Source organism: Cnephaeus nilssonii (genome assembly GCF_951640355.1).
Source record: "Cnephaeus nilssonii genome assembly, chromosome: 3".
Lineage (NCBI taxonomy): Eukaryota > Metazoa > Chordata > Mammalia > Chiroptera > Vespertilionidae > Cnephaeus > Cnephaeus nilssonii.
In genome coordinates, this window is record NC_137074.1 from 6,912,464 (window position 1) to 6,929,783 (window position 17,320).

The 17,320-nt window shown below is 43.5% G+C and overlaps 1 protein-coding gene across 2 annotated transcripts in view; it reads left to right on the forward strand.

Moving 5' to 3' along the window:
- The first annotated feature begins 11,427 nt into the window (after positions 1 to 11,427).
- The window catches only part of ABCG1 (ATP binding cassette subfamily G member 1), a 64,085-nt gene continuing 58,192 nt past the window's right edge, over positions 11,428 to 17,320 (forward strand). The window contains exons 1-2 of one of the 2 annotated variants that reach the window (XM_079767083.1): positions 11,428 to 11,501; positions 12,195 to 12,253. In XM_079767083.1, coding sequence (XP_079623209.1) covers positions 11,447 to 11,501; positions 12,195 to 12,253 — 114 coding nt within the window. In that variant the 5' untranslated portion in view covers positions 11,428 to 11,446. The remainder of the gene's footprint in view (positions 11,502 to 12,194; positions 12,254 to 17,320) is intronic. The other variant, XM_079767082.1, reaches the window with a different exon arrangement.

A 17,320-nucleotide genomic window follows, 5' to 3' on the forward strand; every position in this document is an offset into this window, starting at 1 on the left:
AACTACCTGGGGAGGGATTCTCAGACACATCGTACAGTGTGAGGGGAGTAGTTGCAGATAACACTTGAAAATGACAATAATAGAGTTTTACCATTTTGGAGAAAAGCCATCCCTTACATTATGTTGTAACCCAATCGATACAAGATTATTTTACTTCCTCAAATATGCTAATACAGCATTGGAAGCACATCATGTGTGGAGAGATAAAACTGTAACACACATTCAGGCACAACACACAGTGGTCACATTTTTCTGGACACCGAAGCAAGAAACATACAACTTACAATAGGAGTGACTTCAGCTAACCAGGCTGCACCTAATTTTATGTACAAAAAAGCAGTATCTTTCCCTCCCAAATGATGACCACTTCCCTCCCAACCCCTGCACTGTGGAGACATTATTTGGTATAGAACATTTTTTGATTTATGTGCTCAGTTGTGTAACCTTTGACAAGTAACGCTGCTATTGTGGGTTTTGGGAAAAGGTCCAAGTGCTTGCCTGCCTGTAAGATCACCTCTTTCCCTGAGGAATTCCATAAACATGGCAGGTACTTCCTTTCCCAGTGAGGGCTGAGGTAGGATTGGTAAGCCCCTTCCCTTGCAGACATCACTCGAAGCTCCACCCTTAGAAAGCCCTGTGCCATCTGATACCTTTAACACACGAAAAGCTATTGCAGCCTTGACCCAGCTCTTCCCATCCCTCCCTCCCCTGCGTCTCCTCCCAGCCCCGGGGTCGGACCATTGCCCTGGACTGTCCATGCACCAACTCCCACCTGGACCCAGGTGGGCACCCGGGGCCTGGCTCCCTGAAGACTGAGTGTGTGCAGAGGACCAAGCCCAGGCCCCACCTCCTGGAGGCTGGAGGCTGGATTTGGGGTATTTTCTGACAAATGCAGTGTTGTAGAGCTCTCTATACCGAGTCCCACAATTTATTACCGTGAAGAATGGCAGTAATGCCATCTATCTACAAATAAAACAAAAACGGGCTTTTACGGACTGGCCTGGGAAACTAACCCCTGTGTCTATGGGAAAACGCATTCTACATCTTAGACAATAAGCCAGAGCGAGTGCTGGCATGCCCTGCCGGGGGACTGCCAGGACTCCGGATGCTGCGGGCGCCCGGGGACCGGGGCTCGGCACCGAGGGGGTGAGCCGTGGACCCTCCCTTCCTAGCGGTGCGGGGCGGTGAGGGGGAGCTGGCGGAGCTGCATTCGGTCAAGAGATTCTCACACCCAAGTCTCTCCGTTGGGATGTTGGTGATTCCGGAGGGCAAAGCCGTTGGAAGTCGATGTCCTGAAAACAAGGGCCCATTTCCGATCTGGGCCCAGTGTGATGCAAAGGGACAGGGAGGGTGACACGGATGCACCGTTGGCTCCCTCTGTGCCCTCGCTCTGCCCAGCGGGGACAGGACGGCCAGCTGCCCTGGCGGAACTCCGTGAGGTGCTCAGCGGTCCGGGCTGATTCTCACAGGGTCTGGACGTCAGACCGTATTTCCAGGGTCCTGTCCACATGCTGCTCCATGTTCGCCTCCTCGCACGACCCACTCCACTTGGTCCAGCCCTCCATGCCCAGCCCCCTCTGTCATCGCCTGGAGACCTGACTGTGACCAACACTGTCCATGCTGGATGGTGACCGTGTGGGGATTTGCAGCTTGTTAGATGGGGAACATTCACAGGGACCCTCAGCCACCGATACTCCTGCCTTCAAGTCCCCTGGCCCCGGGGGAGGTGCTTGCTAGCTCTGCTCTGTCTCTCCTCGTGGGTCCAGGGTCGCCGAAATGGCCTTTCCCACAGTTAGGGGGACTGTCCCAGCACGTGAACAGGACCAAGGCTGCTTGGTGAGCAGATGCGAGGCCTGGCCAACATCCTTGCGATTTAGATCAAATCACACACACACACACACACACACACACACACACACACACACACTATAATCCATCCCAGCTAGGTGAGATATTCTCATGTGGTTCTGAAATGATTCCCTAGACAGTGGTGGATAATTAGTCACGGTAACGGGGGACCCCCTAGGGCCCCGCTTCCTTTGTTGGGGAACAATATGCTTGGCCCAACTTTCTACATATTTTTTGGTCTGGTGTCCTGTAATTGTTCTCAAACCCACGTGACCTCTGGCATATCAATAATATTCTGGGACTTTTTTTTGGAAGAACAAATAGGAGTTGACTTGGGTTCATGCTTCACTTCCCACTTCTTATCCTGGGGTTCATCGGAGAAAAACAAAACAAAACCAAACACGCTCATCCGTGTGCTCTCGTGGCTCTGAGCTGTGCACCTGCACCTGCCCTGCAGTGACCTCTGGCCACGCGGCCATCTGGGGTGACGTGCAGGCATCAGCATTTCTTGTCAGTCCCTCTCCTGGGAGGTTACAGGGCAGCCTGGTTTGGGAATGACTGACTTCATGATGTGCGACCACCAATGCAAGGGACAGTGGCCTGGTCATGCTGGGCATGTGTTGGGGTGGGGGCCGGAGGTCGAGGGTATGGATGATGTGACGGGACAGGGCTAGGCACGGGCACTCCCGGGCAGGCTTCAGGACAGCACCGTGTTCGCGGGAGTGCAGAGGTCCCTTGGGCGCTGCAAGAAACGGGTGAAAATGCACAGACCTCAGCCCACGGATGGGATGTGGGGTGGAGTGTTTGACAAGCTCCCAGGTAGCTCTTATGCAAGTTCAGGCTTAGGCTTACGGCCTTGCCCTCGATTCTGGCTGCACGTTTAACCCTTTGCACTCGCTTGCTTTTTTCTCGATTCCTTTATTCTACTCGGGATTTAATTTTTAAAATACCCTAGATTTTACAAAGCGCGGCAGTAGAATAAAAAACTGGAGTTTCTTTTCATACAAACCTATTTATTTGGATTTTTTAATATTTCAAATTATTGATACATTCAAAGAGTAATTTTAATCTCTATAATTTTTCATGGTGTGATATTTTTTGAAACATTCACCCACATGAAGACCTGGTTTACATTCACATGTTTCACAAATATAAATCGTCTCTCTTCTTCCTCCTTTGATTTTTCTGTTAGAACAAACAACACAATCTTTGTGTTTTTTATTAGGGTGAGGTATGATTATATGGAGCTTTCCACCTAAACGTTGCTCTAAGTTAGTGGATAATAATCTACCCCTGGAAGTTAGTGTACTATCTCTGAATTCTCCAACAAGATCATGTACTAGTTTCCTAATAAATTTCACATGCGTTATCGGTTTTTCATTTTTTCTTTTTTGGCATTCTTTGTACAATATATAGGAATTTACAACACTGACCTCAAGCCCCCAGAAAAACAATTTACGCCACCATTTTAGAGTCTTCCTCATAAAACAGTATGTGCCTGTGTAGTGATCAGCTATATCAACAACCCCCATAAACTTTGTATAGTTGGTCACAACCTTGGGTTTGAGAACTATTTCCTTCCCACCACCACGCACTCTCCTTTCCACAGACTCAGTCTCTGAAGTGTCCCATGTACTGAGCATTGTGACTATCCTCTTGTCTTTCCACGCAAGAAGCATTACATTTTCATCCCTGAAAGCCACTATCTCTCCTTTCCTTAGCTTTGGATGTTTGATAACAGGTGGATTATCTTTCCTATTGGGCATTATTGTCCCTGTCAAGTGTGTTTTTTCCTTGAACAATTCCTTTGCAAGAGTGACACTAGTGTAATACCTGTCAGTGAAGAAATGATAACCTTGAGAACCAGGTACTGAGTTCTTCAATCTTTCATGAAGCTCTAAAACTATTCTGCTAGTAAAAGGGAGATCAGGTCTCACCAACGTTTCAGATGTTATTCCTCCATAATAAGGGACAAATGAATGTACGTAACCTCATTTTGAATCTGAGAGGACATATAAACGAATACCCCATTTTGTTGGCTTTTTAGGATTATATGTGATGAAGTGTATCTTTCCCTTGAAACCAACAACAGCCTCATCAACAGCAATCTCTCTTCCAGGACAGAATCTCTCCCTAAATTTCATTTCAAGGTATGACAAGAAGCAGTTTACCTTCTCGGTTCTTGTTCTCAAATCTTTACTTGACTTTTGGTCGTTTTTCAAGTGTAACATCCAAAATATTTGCAAGAACCTTTCTCTTTTGAAAACAGATCGAAAAAATGGTATATGAGACTCAAAATCCATGGACCAACAACTCTGCAAGTTGGGGTGATTCAATACACCCATATTTAGTATTACACCAAGAAAAGCCTTCATTTCCTCTATCGTCACATCTTTCCAATTATTCCAAGTGGATCGCTGGGATCGTTCTTTCTGGCTAATTTTATGCCTAGCATACTCATTTGTCTCATCCGTTATATTTTTTATCAACGTCTCAGTAAAAAACAACTGAAAAAAGTCTATTGGTGTGGCACATCCAGAAGGAACTTGAGGTCCAACGTGTAACTGACCAGTGGAGAAAGGGATTCTGCTAGGCTCTTTGTCATTCACAGATGTAGATGTCCACTTTCCTTTTTCCTGTTTTCCCCTAGAAACGTAACTTTCACTGGGTCTTATACCCGATTTCTCAATGATATCACCTATATCTCCATCACTCTCACTCGAATAAACAATTGTGCGTCTTCGTTTTGCCTTTATGAATTCAATGTCACTGTCACTGTCAGTACTTTGAGCCAGATCTTTGGGCAAAGCAAGGGACTTTTTCCTTTCGGTAGTTCCACTAGGACCAGCGATTTGTTCATCATCTCCACTCGCATCCTCGGAGAACTCACTTTCGTCACTATTACATTTTTCACTTTTTTCTTCCTTTTCGAAGTAAAATTCATCATCGCTGCTTTCTATGTCTTTGGAAAACTTATCCATCCTGAGGAGGGGAAATTCACTCAGAATGTGCGACTGCTAGGGGGCAAACCAATCATCCAACTAAACCCTGTGTCATGACAACATCTGTGATATGCTAAATAGAAACCTAAACAAACCTAGGAGACGAAAAGATAAGGAAGGTTCTTTACCAAGGGAAGATGATGCAAGCTCAAAGGCAAGATGCAAAGACTCCTGCCTTGGACCCTCCTACTCAAGATTGCTGCCTATGCAAAAGATAAGCTTAGGTGGTGGCATCAGTTGAGACGGCATTTACATTTTACTTGTCCTTTCATGCTAATGAAACCAAGAAAAGATACTAGAAAAATAGACAAAAATCCCCCTTCCCCCCCCCGCGGTGAAACTACGTGTCGAGTGTGGCTCAACATACGAGCTGCTACCGATGCTAACCGTGTGGAGTCACACTCGACATCCGAGTGCAAAAGGTTAAATCTCCTGGGAGCTATGCACACCCTGATACCTACACCCTATCCGTCCTTACGTAGGGGATCTGGTTGCAGGCACCCCCATAGAGCATAGGGAGGGTGTGGCGTTAGTTCATCAGGAAAGGGCAGGGGGCGTGTCAGGGAGCTGGACACTACCTGAGGCCAGATCGTTGCGGGGGGCTGGGGGGGGGGGGGGCGGGAAGGAGGGTGGCTTGATCTGGATCCGGAGAGGCACAGGCACATCACCACTGACTCCTGAGACGAGGAGGCGAAGGGGCGGGGACGAGGCGAAGGGCAGGAAGGGGAAATCTGGTGCGATCCGCTCTCCTGCTCCCACAGCCCGCAAAGCCCCCGTGTTTCTGTGATGGTGTGACCGAGCTGCCAGGTGCCCACCCTTGGCTGCTGCACTGGAGGGAGCGGAGAGGGGCCCTACGTTCTGGCCCTTGACCCCTCTCAGCAGTGAACTCACCAGGGCCCAAAGCAAATTAACGTGGGCAAAGCGAGGGACCAAGGGAACCCAGCTGACTGCAGGTGACAGCAATGGTGTTCCCCCCCCCCCCCCGCCCCCAATACGCATCCTGCTCTTCTTGGGGCCTTGGGGGAGCATGGTGCACGCATGCTCCCATTGGGAGGCCAAGGAGCCCAAGCTTCTTGGAGCAAGGTGACTGGAGTCCATACACCGTGAAGGGCGGATGACGGTTCCAGTCGGAGACCTGAAGGGCAGAGCGAGGACCGTGGGGTGCTGGTGCATAGCCAGGAGGGGGTCACCATGGCGGGGGATGGGGTTGGCTGGCTAAGGTGGAGCCAGAAAGCTGGGAACAAGAGTGTCACCAAGGCCACCAGGCCATCCCGGGTCCACAGGGCCCTCACACAGCTCGGGGCCCTCACGCACGTCCACCTCCTTGGCTGGCATTGACTTGTGCCACTTATTTCCTTCCGAGGCACTGCCCCCTGACAGCCTAGTGCCTCTTCTAATCTCTCACAAAGTTGAGTTCAAAACTTGATGCGATTGAAATAGAAAGCATCTCACTGTCGAACTGTAACTTGTGTAGCAGCCGAGACTGAGAAAAGCAGCACACTCTCATGTTGTTCCGTGTGGTAGTTATGCCATGAACCTCGAGTGCACACATGGGCTTGTCCAGAACTCACCACAAACCAAACCCTCCACCAACAGAAGCAGCTAAAACCCGTTTTAGTGAGCTAGGTACAGTATCCATGTGTTACCTTTGTTTTTTAAGAGAACAGAGTTTGTAACACATGCAGCATGCTATTTTAATTAGATTGCTATTCAGGCCACCTTTCGCTCATTTTTTTTTTTTTAAAGAAAGAATGTTTTACTCAAGTTGTGGGTTGTAATTGGATGCGTTCGCAATCTTCGATGTGGATGGGCCAATTCAAGGGAAATGGTGAAAATGAGTTTTAACTGCTGACCTGGTGTCGCCCAGACCGCTTCCCAAATTGTTTGTGGGAAGGAAAAGGCACCTCCTGATTTCCTGTGACGATGCAATCCGGGTGATTGCACTGGTGCTGTTGCTAAGGGCGGGGTGCAACGTTTGTCTGCTGGCTGGTTGCTGGGGGTGCAGTAACAGAACGGGAAGGCAAACCAGCGCAAAGGGCCATAAGCTGTAGGTGAGGGGTGAGGGCCAGCAGGAGGGCCCCAAGGCAGGCGCCAGGCTTCATCCCTGTGGAAATGGCTTTCATGTTAGAGTCAGACCTCAGAGGGTAGCGTTAGCTGTCAACGACTTCATAATAACCGTGCTAATGTGTGAAAATGGAGTAAAAGGTAGGCAAAGTGGATGCAAGGAGGGAGCGTTTCCATGGAGGACTGGGCTCTACAAAAATCACCAAATGGACATTCTAGAAGCACAAGTATTTTGATAAATGGGTATTTCAGATGACAGTAACAGTAGATGGGATACACAGAACCATAAGATTAATGCATTTAAAGACAGATCAATAGAACATATCCAAAATGAATCACAGAGAGAAAAAAAAAATCATGACAAAAACAAAACAAAGGGTAAGACATGCAGGACAGGACCAATCTCAACACCCTGTAGCCAGAGTTCTGGAACAAGGCGAGAGAAGAGGGAGAGGGGCAATAGTTGAAGAAATAATAGCCAAATATTTTCTAAACCTTACGAAAAATAGCAACCCACAGATTCAGGAAAATAAATCCAAGTAGGATGAATAATTTTAAAAAATCAAACTTAAGCACCATCATAGTCTGACTCCATATAACTGAATCTATAAACTATTACCATTAATAAAGTATCTTGGGAAATTCACTAATATGTGGAAATTAAACAACACCCTTCTAAATAACCAATAGCTGAAAGAGAAAAATCACAAGGGAAGTTGAATAGACTTGGTGAGGAATGAAAAGAAAACACAACAGACCAAAACGTATGGGATGCAGCAGGAACAGCGCTGAAAGGCCAATTTATCGCGAGAGACCCCACTACAGAAAAGAAGACCTCAGAGCAACAACGGAAACGTCCCCCTTCAGAACCTGGGAAAGAGCACACGGAACCCAAAGCAGCGGAAGGAAGGACATGACGAGGATCAGAGCAGAAATAAGCGATGTCCGCTAGCTTGCAAGCTACAGCGTCAGTATGGGAAAACCGACTCTATTTCCACATTCGAGCACCACACAATTGGACAGCGAGATGAAAACCTATCACTTAGAATAAAATAAAATATAATATAAAATATAAAAAAGAATAAGCCTAACTAAAGATGTAGTCAGTGGACAAGAACTCTTCACTGGAGATTTTATAACACCGCAGAGAGAAACTAAAGATAACAGGTAAATGGAGAGATGTTCTGTAGTCGTGGGTTCAGATATTCAGTGCTGTTAAGATGTTCGTTCTCACCCGGCTGGTGTGGCTCAGTGGTTGAGCATCCACCTATGAACCAGGAGGTTACAGTTCAATTCCCTGTCAGGGCACATGCCTGGGTTGCAGTCTTGATCCCCGGTATGAGTTGTAGCCAATCAATGATTCTCTCATTGATGTTTCTGTCTCTCTCTCCCCCTCGCTTCCTCTCTGAAATCAATTAAAATATATATATATATTTTAAAAAAGATGTCGGTTCCCCTCCAAGTGATCTAGAATAATGCAGTCCCAGTTGGAACTCCAATAGGTTTGCTTTTCTCCTTTCCCCTTTCTTGGTGACAATTGACAAGCTGATTCTAAAATTTACACGGAAATACAAAGGATCCAGAACACTGTCCTATTTTAGGACTTATTTTAACAAAGCTGGCATGATATTGGTGTAAAGACAGACAAATGGACCAATGGAAAAGAACAGATGGTCCCAAAATAGACCTTCCTCCCCTACGTGGTCATTGCAATTCCACGGAGAAAGGATGGGGTTCTCAGGAAACTGGTTCTGAAGCAGTTAATCGAACAAGCACAGGGGAAATGTGCCTGGACTTCCGCCTGTCAGCACACGTAGAAACTAATTCAAAATGGATAAAGGCCATTAATTCAAAATTCCCAAACTTTAATGTGAGAATGAAAACAATGGCACTTCTAGAAGAAAACATAGGAAAGTATTTGCATATTCTTGTGGTAGGACAAGGTTTCTTAAAGAAGAAGCACATGCAAAAAAAAACCACAAAAAAACACAAAACAAAACCCATAACTATTAAGGAAAATATTGAAAAATTAGGTTTTACTAAAACTAAGAACTTTGATCATTAAAAAAAATTAAGAAACTGACTGGGAAGCTGCAGATTGGAAGAACATACATTTTCAATATGTGTATGTGACAGACACATGCAGACTATATCAAGAAATCCTACAAATCAATACTAAAAAAATCCAAGTTTTAAATGGGGGAAAATGGAATAAGTAGTACAGAGAGGCAAATTAAAACGTTGGTGATATAATCACCATACCCCTAAAGAATGGGCACATTAAAAAAACAACACTGAGAATGCAGAGTGATGGCAAGGATGCAGACCAACTGGAACTCTTACGCTGCTGGTGGGCATATAAATTGGTTTAAATTTGGAAAACTGGCAGGCAGATTCTACTACAATGAAACATATTCTTATCCCACAACCCAGCCATTGCATTGCTTAGATATATTCTCAAGAGAAATGAATGTTTATGTCCACCAGGACACATGTACAATAATGTTGATAGGACCTTTATTTATAACTAGGGGCCCAGTGCACGAATTTGTGCACCCTGAAAGGAACTGTGGGCCGTGAGGCTGTGGTGGGCACAGGGGCGGGTCTTGGCCCATCCTCTGCACCCCTGCTTGGCCCCGCCTGCCCCGCTGGCACCTGACTGCACGGAGTGATTGGGGCCTGTGCCAGCAGCGGGTGCGAGCAGTGGCTCCAGGCGCCGGCAGCGGGTGCAAGTGGGGCTGGCGCCGGCAGCAGGTGCAAGCGCAGGGCAGGACTGCAGAACATGGGAGCAAAGAATTTTCAGTAACCACCAGAGGCTCGCCCCAATGACAGTCACCAGTGTCCTGCCTTGGTCTGGCGCCCCTGCTCCACTATCCTGCTGTGGCCGATGCCCTCCATGTTCTGTGTGCACCCCCTGGTGGTCAGCACACATCATAGTGACCGGTTATTCGGTTGTTCGGTTATTCAGTTGTTCCACTGTTCATTCTATTAGCATATTAGCCTTTTATTATATAGGATAGCCCCAAACTGGAAACAACTCAAGTGTCCATCAGTAGGAGAATTAAAAAATCAACCGAGGCAAAAAGAAACTGTGGCATAATGGATACATGTGACAACACGGATGCGTCTTAAAATCCTGATGTTGAGTGAAAGGAGCCGGACACGAAGTGGTGCAGACTGTATTGCAGTTTGTTGCAGATCAAGAAGACACAAAGTAGCCTGTGGTGATTGAAGCCAGAGTAGGGTCTACCTCTAGAGGCAGGAATTGATTGGGATCCGCCACAAGGACCACTTCACACCACGGAAATGTTCTCCGCGGTGATTGATCTGCGTGGTGAATATACAGTTCAGGTGTATAGAAAGCTAAAAACCACCAACCTTTACATTGAGATGTGTGTGCTTTTTTTTTTTTTTTTTTTTTTTAAAGAACCCTTTATTATAGGAAGGAAAAGAATGTTTAACCTCTGGAGCCAGACCTGACTGTTTTGGATCTGAGATAAGCTACATTCTTGCTGTGTGACCTCAGGAAGTCAGATAACCTTCCTATGCTTTACTTCCCCTTTGTTCATAGTAATAGTGTCTGGTCTACAAAGATGCAAATTAAGTGAGTTAGTGGCTATAGAGTTCAAAGCATGGTACCGGGTACCTACTCTGGCCTTACGGGTATTAGTCCTTGTCCCCAGGTGATGGCCAACTCCCCTCAAGCTGTGAGGTCTCAGACACTTCAGCAGCTCATGCAACCCATTTTGCAGCAAGAATCATTGGCTAGAGCTATCACAATATGATGTTTGTAATTATTCTAGAACTACTAGGAAATACTCTGTTTACTGTTCACTATTACCCTGTAGACCCTGGTGAATTTCCATGTGGGCTGTTGTCAATGTTTTATAAAAAAAAAAAAAATTCTGCCCTCGCCAGTTTGGCTCAGTGGTTGGAGCGTCGGCCCACGGACTGAAGGGTCCCGGGTTCATTCCAGTCAAGGGCACATACCTTAGTTGCAGGCTCAACCCCTGGGCCTGGTTGGGGCACATGCGGGAGGCAGCCAATCAACGTGTCTCTCTCACATTGATGTTTCTCTCTCTGTCTCTCCCCCTCCCTTCCAATCTGTCTAAAAATCAATGGAGAAAAATCCTCGGGTGAGGATTAACAAAAACTAGGTAATTTCCACCATGTTCACAAATGCAAAATCTTCTACCGGACCCAAAGTGATAAATCAGTAGATTTCATAGTTGGCCAATCAGGCAGGTGGTGGGTTCTCCTTTGAGCTAGTAACCTGGGAGGGAGCAGACTGTCCTTTAGTAACCTCAGTTGCTTCCTGTTGTCTGCAGGAACAATTGCATTGGGTAATAGTATCACAGCTCTGATTGCATCATCCCTATTTTAAACCATTCTCTCTCTAGTATAAAACAGAAGCTGAATCTCAGTTCGTGGCTTGGGCTTTTTCACATGTCTGCAGCGGTGAAAACTGGAGTTCTGCTTTAAGGCGGGGCTTCTTCCCTTTATTAATCCCCAAATAAATAGGTTCCCCAGCGATGGCCTCTGTGCAGAAGGAGAACTCCTGTGGGATATCTACACCCAAGCCTGTGGGTAAGTCACTGGCAAAATGCTCTTTAGTAAAAAAAAAAATTGTGATGTAAATATATGGAATTAATAGAACTAGTGCCAGGTCCAAGAACAGAAGTTGGGTCTCTTGTTCAGGCAGCAAACAATTATTTGGATTTGAACTGTGATGTACAGTGTCTATCGGAGAGCACTCAGAACCAGGCATCTGCTAGATATCGGGGGTCAGTGAGCACGCACCTGAGCTTCTCCAGCCTGTGGGCCCAGGCACTAGCGAGAAACCCAGCGAATCTGTAAATTCAGATGGGCCAAAGTAAGATGCCGTAATATTTTTCCAATTTTATTGAGATATAATTGACATATAGCATTCTGTTAATCCAAGGTGTACAACATCAGGACCTGAAATACGTTTCTATTGTGAAATGATCACCACAATGAGTGTAGTTAACACCCATCACCTCACGTAGCTACAATTAGTTTCTTGTGATAAGAACTTTTAAGATGAATCTCTTGGTAACTGTCCAATACACAATACAGTATTGGCAGCTGTGGTCACGGTGCTGTACATTACATCCAAGGATTTACTTATCTTGTAACTAGAAGTTTTCACTTTGCAACCTCCATATTGATGTCTTAATATTTGATACTGAAATGCTGTCACCCTGAGGCTGGTGATCGAGGAGTTCCTTTGTACATGTATCTACCCATTTTCCCTTGCAGGGCGTCCCACACAACAGTCGCTCATAGGAAGCAAAATAAAGAAAGCCGTTGGAGTGAAGGTGAGCAGTGAAAACAATGTGCAGGGGAGGGGGGGTGGCGTTAAGGGCAGGGTCATGGGCTCAGGATGTGGAAATGTTGGATGCATACAAGCCTCCTTCTTTTGTCTCTTCTCGGCTCCCACACACCATGACTACCCATCTCGTTCAATTGTCACAATGGTGGTCCTTTTATTCCCATTTTACTGATGAAGACTGAGGCTTTGAGAGGCTCGGAACAGGCCCAGCATCACAGATGGCTGGTGGCGGGCTGGCGTCCCACCATTGCTGTCTGCCTGCAGATGCCTGTGGTTCTCTCTCTCTCTCTCCGTCTCTCTCTCCGTCTCTCTCTGTCTCTGTCTCTGTCTCTGTCTCTGTCTCTGTCTCTCTCTCTTCCAGTAAAAAGGAAGAGTCTTCCCTTTATCCAGTTGACGGTGGACAAAGCACAGTCACAAACTCTCCTCCGGTCCCAGGTGCTGTCTGGTCCTGTGTCCCCCCTGTCATCCCCAAAGCACCTTCACTTACCGGTACTTCCTCACTCCCCACACTCGGCATGATGTCTATGCTCTGCTATAGTTTTGATCAGAGGCCACCTCATCCAGAGGGACCTCAATGAGGACTGTTCTGTGACTTCTAGAGAATTATTATTATTTTTAAAATATATTTTATTTATTTTTTACAGAGAGGAAGGGAGAGGGATAGAGAGTTAGAAACATCGATGAGAGAGAAACATGGATCAGCTGCCTCCTGCACACCCCCTACTGGGGATGTGCCTGCAACCAAGGTACACGCCCTTGACCGGAATTGAACCTGGGACCTTTCGGTCTGCAGGCTGATGCTCTATCCACTGAGCCAAACCGGTTTCGGCAAGAATTATTTTTAATTTTGAAACTACAAAATGAAAAATTGTCGTTTCCTGTTTAGTTGTGAGATCCCATGGACCCTTTCCCCAGTTCCCCCAGGGGAGGCACCTTGCACAACTGCAGGTCAGCATCACATCCAGAGTGTGGACACGGGCATGGTCCAGGGTCAGAGCATCCCATCCCCAGGAGTTTCCTTCCTGCTGCCCTCTTACGGCCACACCCTCTTTCTCCCCATCCACCCCACCTTAATTCTACCAGCCACTGCTCTTGTCTCCAGCCTATAAATTTGTCATTTCAAGAACATTGCATAAATGGGCTTGCTCTAAATACGATATCTTGAAATAGGCTTCTTCCAGAATTTTCTGGAGACCCATCCAGGTTGCTGCATGTATCAGTCATTCATTCCTTCTTATTGCTGAGTCAGGATGGAGCACATTTGTTGAGTCACCCATTGAGGGTCACCTGGCTTGTTGGCAAGTTTGAGCTAAGTTAAACAAGTTTGAGCTGCAAACTCTTGTGCACAGATTTTGGTGTGAATGTAACTTTATATTCCTCGGAGATAAATGTCCAGGAGGGCCATTGCTGGGGCGAATGGTAGTTGCAGGTTCAGTTTTTCAAGAAACTGGCAGACTGTTTACCAGCTGGCTGTACCAGCAGCGAACCAGTCTCCAGTTTGCCTACACCCTCCAATGTGGTGTGTTGCACTAATTTTTATTTTAGCCATTCTGAAAAGCATGTAGTGATTTTATTTTATTTTAAGCATCTCTAATGCTTAGTGATGTGGATGTGGAACTTCTGTTCATGTGCTTATTTGCAATCTTCTTCAGGGAAATGTCTGCTGCCCATTTTATTTTTACATTTTTTTTATTTTTTAATACATTTTTTATTGATTTCAGAGAGGAAGGGAGAGAGAGAGAGAGAGAGAGAGAGAGAGAGAGAGAGAGAGAGAAACATCAATGATGAGAGAAAATCATTGATCGGTTGCCTCCTGCACGCCCCACACTGGGGATCCAGCCTGGAACCTGGGCATGTGCCCTGACTGGAAATCAAACCGTGACCTCCTGGTTCATAGGTCAATGCTCAACCACTGAACTATACCGGCCAGGCTCTTTTGCCCACTTCCTAATTGGATTGTTTGATTTTGTTTTCTTCACTGTTGAGTTTTCACAGCTCTTTATACATTCTAGGTTTTTTTTTGTTGGGTATGAGGTTTATTTACAAGTCTTCTCTACCAGACTGGCTTGTCTTTTCATCTTTCTAACAAAGTTTTTCATTTTGATGTAGTCTAACTTAATATTTTTTAATTTTATGGATCATACTTTTGGTGTTTTAAGAACCCTTTGCCTGGCCCTAGATCCCAACGATTTTTTCCCTTCTATTTTTTTTCTAAAAAAAAATTGTTTTACATTTAAATCAATGATCCATTTTGAATTAATTTTTGCATAAGGCATGAGACTTAGGCCCAGGTTATTTTTTTTCTGCCTATGGATGTCCAATTGCTCCAGCACCATTTAATGAAAAAGCTATCTTTCCTTCATTGAAGCGTTTTGTACCTATGTAAAAAATCATATTTTGGGGCATATTTGTGTGGGTATAATTCCAGATTTTTCATTTTGTTTCATTGATCTTTGTGTCTATCTCTTTGCTAGTCTCACACAGTCTTGATTACTGTAACTATAATTAATCTAAAAATCAGGTCATTCCATTTCCCCTACTTCATTCTTTCCTAAAATTGCTTTAACTATTCTAATTCATTTGACTTTCCAAAAATTTTAGATTACTCTTATTTATTTCCACAAAAATCTTGCTGGGATTTTAATTGGGATTACATCAAAACTGTATATCAATTGGGGGATAATTGACATTTTTACTATGTTAAGTCTTCCAGTCCATGAACAAAACATGACTCTCCATTTTTAAAGAGCTTTGACTTCTTTCACCAATATTTCAAGCTATTAGAATACAAGTTCTGTAATGTTTTTGGTAGATTTACACTTAAATATTTACTTTTGTTTGAGCAATTATAAATTATATAGATGTGTGTGTTTTTTTAATTTCAGTGTCCATTGCTAGAATATAGAAATAAAAGTTATTTTTGTATGTTTATCTTATATCCTGCAACCTTGCTGAACTCACTTACTGTTCTAGGAATGTTTTTGTTGATTCCTTGGAATTTCCTATGAGGTCCAACAATGATGTCATTTGCAAACAGAGATAGTTTTACTTTTCTCTTCCCAATCTGTATGCCTTTTATTTCTCTTTGCCTTACCACACTGGCTAGAATTTCAGCACTATGTTCAAGAAGAGTGGCGAAATCAAATATCCTGTATTACTCTTGATCTTAAGGGAAAAGCATTCAGTCTTTAACCATTAATTATAATGTTAGCTGTAGGTTTCTTGTAGATGTTCTTTATCAGGATGAGGAAGTTGCCCTTTATTTCTATTTTTCTGATAGTTTTTTTTTTTCTTAAAAAATCATGAATAGATGTTGAATTTTGCCAAGTGCTTTTTCTGTTATCTGGTATGTTACATTAACCTACTTTCAAATATTAAATCCGTCCTGCATGCCAGAAATAAACCTCATTTGGACATAGTGCATAGTGCATATGTTTTAAAATATATAATGGAATTCTATTTGCTAATATTTTGTTAAGGATTTTTGCATCTACATTTATGAGGGATATTGGTCTATAGTATATATATATATATATATATATATATGTATATATATATATATATATATATATATATATAAACTATAGACCACATATATATATGTATATATATAGACTATATATATATATATATATATATATATATATATATATATATACTATCTCTGGTATCAGGGTAATACTAGCCAAATAAAATGAATTGGGAAATATTTCTAAACTATATGGGCCTGGAGAGTTCCTTATTTAGAATTTTAAAATTTATGAACACAATTTCCTTAAAGTTATAGTACTACTCAAATAACCTATTTAATATCAAGTTAGTTGTTGTATAGTATACAAGTTTTTGAGGAATTGGTCCATTTCATCTAAGTTTTCAAAATTATGTGTGTAGAGATGTTTATAGTGTTCCCTTATTGTCCTTCGGATGTTTGTGGAACCTGTAATGATAACCGTTGCTCCATCTTTAACATTCATAATTTGTGTCCTCGCTCTCTTTTTTCTTTGTTAGTAATGCTAGAGGTTTGTCATTTCATTGATTTCTGCTCATTATTATTTTTTTCTATTTCTTTTTCTACATTTTTGAGGTGGGAGCTTGGATTATTGACTTGAGACTTTTCCTAATCTTTAATTTATATGCATTCAGTGCTAGAAATTCCCCTCTCTGCTCTGCTGTAGCTGCGTCCCACAAATGATGATATGTGTGCTTTCATTTTACTTCAGTTAACTGTACTTTTTATTGCGTCTGAGGACTCCCTCTTTGACTCCTGGGTTATTTAGAAGTGTGTTGTTTGGATCCTAAGTCTTCAGAGATTTTCCTATTATCTTTCTATTACTAATTTCTCATTTGATTCCATTTGAATCCGAGAACACACCCTATATAATTTCAATTCTTTTAAATTGGTTGAGGTTTGTTTTATGGTCCGGGATGTGGTCTATCTTGGTATATGTTCCATTAACATTTGAAAATGATGTGTATTTGCCTGTAATAGTTGGATGGAGTGTTCTATAAATATTAATTGCATCCCATTGGTCAGTGTTGTTGAGTTCTATGTCCTTGCTGATTTTCTGTCTAGTTGTTCTAGCATTATTGTGAGAGAAGTGTTGAGGTGTCCAACTGGAATTGTGGGTTTATCTATTTCTCTTTGCAGTTCTCTCAGTTTTTGGCCTCACATATTTTATAGCTCTGTCGTTTGGTTCATATATACAGGGTGGGGTCAAAGTAGGTTTATGGTTGTTTGTATGGAAAATAAAATAATAATTAACAAATAATAATGCAAGAATAAACCCTATGTTTCAAGTACTCACAACTGTAAATCTACTTTTGCCCCACCCTGTATTTAGGATTGTTATGTCTCCGTGGCCCTCTTATCAAAATATAATGTCTCTAACTCTGATAATTTTCTTTTCCTAAAGTCTACTTTATCTGGTATTAATATAGCCATTTCTAATTTCTTTTGATTAATGTTTACATGATATATCATTTCCATATTTTTACTTGCATGCTGCCTATATCATTACATATTTTTAGTCCACTTTGCCAATCTCTGTTTTAA